This window comes from Vulpes vulpes, chromosome 10 (genome assembly GCF_048418805.1).
Source record: "Vulpes vulpes isolate BD-2025 chromosome 10, VulVul3, whole genome shotgun sequence".
Classification (NCBI taxonomy): domain Eukaryota; kingdom Metazoa; phylum Chordata; class Mammalia; order Carnivora; family Canidae; genus Vulpes; species Vulpes vulpes.
In genome coordinates this window covers 5,851,004-5,855,711 of record NC_132789.1, presented here as the reverse complement: position 1 = coordinate 5,855,711, position 4,708 = coordinate 5,851,004, and the positions used below count along the sequence as shown (strand labels likewise).

At 43.3% G+C, this 4,708-nt stretch overlaps 1 protein-coding gene across 1 annotated transcript; it reads left to right on the top strand.

The window, feature by feature from the left end:
• The first annotated feature begins 429 nt into the window (after positions 1-429).
• Positions 430-3,861, top strand: ZNF664 (zinc finger protein 664). Its single transcript, XM_026017189.2, has one exon. It carries the CDS (start codon positions 430-432, stop codon positions 1,213-1,215), a length of 786 nt encoding a protein of 261 aa, XP_025872974.1. The 3' UTR covers positions 1,216-3,861.
• Positions 3,862-4,708: the final 847 nt, after the last annotated feature.

Here is a 4,708-nt window from a genome sequence, read left to right as displayed (position 1 = left end):
TCTCACTCTCCACCACTGGGGACACTGTACAGTCCTTTTTCTAGAAGTGGAAAGTACGAGATTGTTCTACAAGAGGAAGATTCCAGGGGCTTAAAAACACAGAGGTTTGCACCTTGGGAGCCCCTTGGAATGTTGACAACTCAGGATCTAAAGGAAAGTTCTGTGTTAATGAGTTACAGAATTCACGTGGAAGTAAATGTCACTTTATGATCAATAATAATACTGAGTGAGGAGCACTATGCAGGAAGAAATCTTCCATAGAAAGACAGGCAGGGAGAAGCTTAGGCCAACCTTAGACCTACCTAATAGAGCAAGCTTGAGATAAACTGCCAGAATGGCCAAATAAGAGACTCTATGAAATAGCAATCCTGTAACTATAATAGTCATACAGAAATTTTCTCCTCTAAATCACGATACCAAATAGGAAAAATGATCTACAAGTGCCCCATGTGTAGGGAATTTTTCTCTGAGAGAGCAGATCTTTTTATGCATCAGAAAATTCACACTGCTGAGAAGCCCCATAAATGTGACAAGTGTGACAAGGGTTTCTTTCATATATCAGAACTTCATATTCATTGGAGAGACCACACAGGAGAGAAGGTCTATAAATGTGATGATTGTGGTAAGGATTTTAGTACTACAACAAAACTTAACAGACATAAGAAAATCCACACAGTGGAGAAGCCCTATAAATGCTATGAGTGTGGCAAAGCCTTCAATTGGAGCTCACATCTTCAAATTCACATGAGAGTTCATACAGGTGAGAAACCCTATGTCTGTAGTGAGTGTGGAAGGGGCTTTAGTAATAGTTCAAACCTTTGCATGCATCAGAGAGTCCACACCGGAGAGAAACCCTTTAAATGTGAAGAGTGTGGGAAGGCCTTCAGGCACACTTCTAGCCTCTGCATGCATCAGAGAGTTCACACAGGAGAGAAGCCCTATAAATGTTATGAGTGTGGGAAGGCCTTCAGCCAGAGCTCGAGCCTCTGCATCCATCAGAGAGTACACACTGGGGAGAAGCCCTATAGATGTTGTGGGTGTGGGAAGGCCTTCAGCCAGAGCTCGAGTCTCTGCATCCACCAGAGAGTGCACACTGGGGAGAAACCTTTTAAATGTGATGAGTGTGGGAAGGCCTTCAGTCAGAGCACCAGCCTCTGCATCCACCAGAGAGTGCACACAAAGGAGAGAAACCATCTCAAAATATCAGTTATATAGAGCGTTTTGCTAAGATTTAAAAATCTTGAAACCCATAAGTGCCACTAGGAAGGAAACCCTGTAAATACCTACATTGACCCAAGAAATTTTTGCAGCAAGCCCCAGCAGGACATTCTTTTTGAAGAGGCATATGTGAGGTTGGGTTTTTTTTTGATTCATGCCACGTGTGTTCCACAACTTGACTTTAAATCTGGAATCCCTCTGAGTGTCTGCCCAAGATGGGCTGTGAGTCCCAGTCATGGGTGTATGTTTCCTGGGATTTGGGCATGATGCCTCAGTAGTGGGAAATGACACAGGAAACTATCATTGCCTAGCCTCCTGAGTCACCATCTGTCTACACTTTACCTAAACCTTACCCCAGACATCGCCCCCTTCAGGAGCTCATGCCCTTCCTTCTCTCGATTCAGGCATACTGGCTAATGCATTTGAAATGCAAAGCTCCCACAAAGACAGTGTTCTGGTATTTCTGAGCTTATTCCGTGGTTCAGCTCCTACATATTGTTCCATATATCCCATTACTTCTAACCCCACTTTACCTGTATGTCTTCACAGTACCCGTAAATATCCACCCCTTCCTAGATGGCATTAAATCTCATTTTAGATTTTAGGTGACTCATAATTTCCATTCACTTGGCCCATCAGAGAAATCACTGGCAGACATACATGCCCTTGAACTTTTCTTGAACTTTGTTTTAAACATGTTGTGGATTCTACTAATCACTGTGTCTCTATGTTAGACTTCATTTTCTAGTGGCTACATCACATATTTTTAACTTGAATTTTTTTGGAAATAGCTGAATGTAAATAGGAAGAAGCAAGGAAGCAAAGTTGGAACTTCTCTCCATCCAGAACTGCCCTCTTGGGCTCCTTTTGCATGGAGCTCCTTTTACCAGCTAGGGGAGACTGTAGGAGAAGATGGTGGGAGGAGTCACTAATATTTAGTCTCTGTTTCTGTAATTTGGGGCAGTAATGTGTGTGTAGGAGTCCTCGATACCTTCATTGAGGATTATGTATCCCTTCATTTTTAGGCATGAATGTCTATGTCACTCACTCTCTCCTTTCCTTTCTTCATTCATTCAACAAGTATTTATTGAACACCTCCTATGTGCCAGGCACTGTGCTAGGTGCTGGGAATACCACTAAGACAGACAAGGGCCCTACTCTCATGGAGTTTACTTCTGGTGGAGGAGACAAAGGATACGCAAGTAAGCAAATACATAATGTAGTTTGAGATAGTGATTAAGTGCTATGAAGAAAATAAACTAGGGTGATGATTTAGAGTGGGGGTGGGGTGGGGGTGGGGCATCATTAGCGGTCAGGGAAGGCCTTTCTGAGGGGGGCATTGGAGTGAAGCGCACAAGGCTGGGAGCATTGCTGGTCAGCCCTGCTGTTGTGTTTAGGAGCAGAAGGCGGCCCGGTGCTAGGGTGGAGCGAGCCACAGGGAGGGGAGAGATACTGAGCTGCTCAGTATCCCGTCGTTTATAGGCCCCTTTTTTTGTTTATAGGCCCTTTTTTCTTTTTCTTTCTTTCTTTCCTTTCCTTTTATTTCCTTTTGTTTTCTTTCTTTTTTCTTTTCTCTTCTCTTCTTTTCTTTTCTTTTCTTTTCTTTTTTCTTTTCTTTTCTTTTATTGTGGCTAGATTGATATTAAAAACTCATGTGGAAGAACTCAAGGAATGTATAGAAGACCAAAAGTCCCCAATGACAAGAACAAAAAGCAACTAATTTTTAACTTTGTTTCTCTTCTCATTCCTGTTTCCATTGATTCCCACATGTAGTCCTTATGCTCAGGAAGTCTTGGGGGAAGTTAAGGATCTTTGAAGCTCTGAAATGGGTGAGCAGGTTCATGGTGTCTGTCAACTGTCTTAAGAGGTTGGGAATGAACTACCCTAAATAGTCATCAAAATACTGAAACAAAGCTTGATTTTCTCTTCATATTTGAATTAATTTCTTCTGTTTGACTGGAAGGGGTTTTTGTGTACCTGAAACCTCAAGGCGTAAAGGAGATTTAAAAGGAGCACATAATTTAAAGGATGGGCCACGAAACTAGAGATGGGCTTTGGGGATAAATGTGTTCCTCTCTGGATTCTCATCCAGACAGCTATGTTCACAGCCTTTGGGAAGTCCCTTCTCCTGCGTGTCCTCCTTGACCAGGAGAGGGCCAGCCTAGTTCCTGGGTGAAGCCCCTTCCAGGCCTGACGCCCTCGACTACGATTTACTGTAGTGTCTTACCCTCGTCCATGTCACGGTAGCCTGCGGCATTAGAGAGCCGCCTAGACTTTTAGTTGGTAGAGAGACAGCTGAAATATCATCAGTAGGATTTTAGTTTTAGGAAAAATCGGTTTGATTTCTAGCTTTATTACTATTAGGTGTGTGAGCTTGGGCAGATTGCCTAATCGTTGAGTCTAGTTTTCTCACAAAATGAGGACATTAGGCTAAATGATTTCCGAGTTTCCAGCTAGTCCTAGAGTTCTATATTTCTACATAGTTGAATTATTTTATCATGCTGTTGCTGGGGAATATGACTAACACTTTTGAAGCTACTAATTTTATGTCGAGCTTTAAAGTCCATAATTGTTATCTTCGGAAAATATTATTTGACCTACAGTATGTCCAAATCAATTTAATAAAATCACTTTATAACAGGGTTCTGTGCTTCACATGTAGTTGTGTGAATTCAGGGGTCATCTGTGTGTGTGTGTGTGTGTGTGTGTGGTTTGGCTTGTGTATTATGCCTAGGGTGACCATATAATTTAATGTCCAACTGGGCTTTTAAGAGTAAAGGGGTGCTGTTAATGAGGACCGCAGGCCTGAACTGGGAATGTCCCAATGAAGCAGGTTGTAAGGACACCCCGGCCCAAGAGTCACAACCCAGGCATGTAAGAAATGACTAAATTGCACCATGAATTCTTCAGAGGAGTTGCGAGGTCTGTGGCAAATGGGAAAGCGTGCCTAACTGAAGGGATGGCCCTACTGGGCTGTAGCTGTTTATCTCCATGGTAGAATATAGGCCAGAAGTTCCCACACATTCTGCTCATTTAAGGGAAAACCAGCAAGCTGGATTTTTACATAAAGTTTAGGGATTTTTGAGTGTTGGCAACAAATTCACATTCCCTATGCGACCCATCTTGGTCATTTGTATTACCTGCCTCGTGCCTGTAGGCTTTTATTTCACTTTGCAAAGACCAGCTCTGGTCCTCTGATCACTGTGGGCCGCCTCCTGGTAAGGTGTTAACATAATTCTTGGGTTTAGCTGTGGTGACCGTATTCCGTGCCACAGGCTTCAGCACGGGTTCTGGCGTCTGCTGGCTTTGAGGGGCAAGTCTACATCCTGCTCCCACATCAAGGCAGAAGCAGTCCAAATTGGCCTTTCTGACAGGTTTTGGGAAGAGAGGTCACATGTGAGCTCATGTGTCCCCCATTGAGTCACTCTGGGTGCCTGCTAAGATTCCACAGTTTCTGACTTGGGACCCTGAATACATGGCAGATTGCACC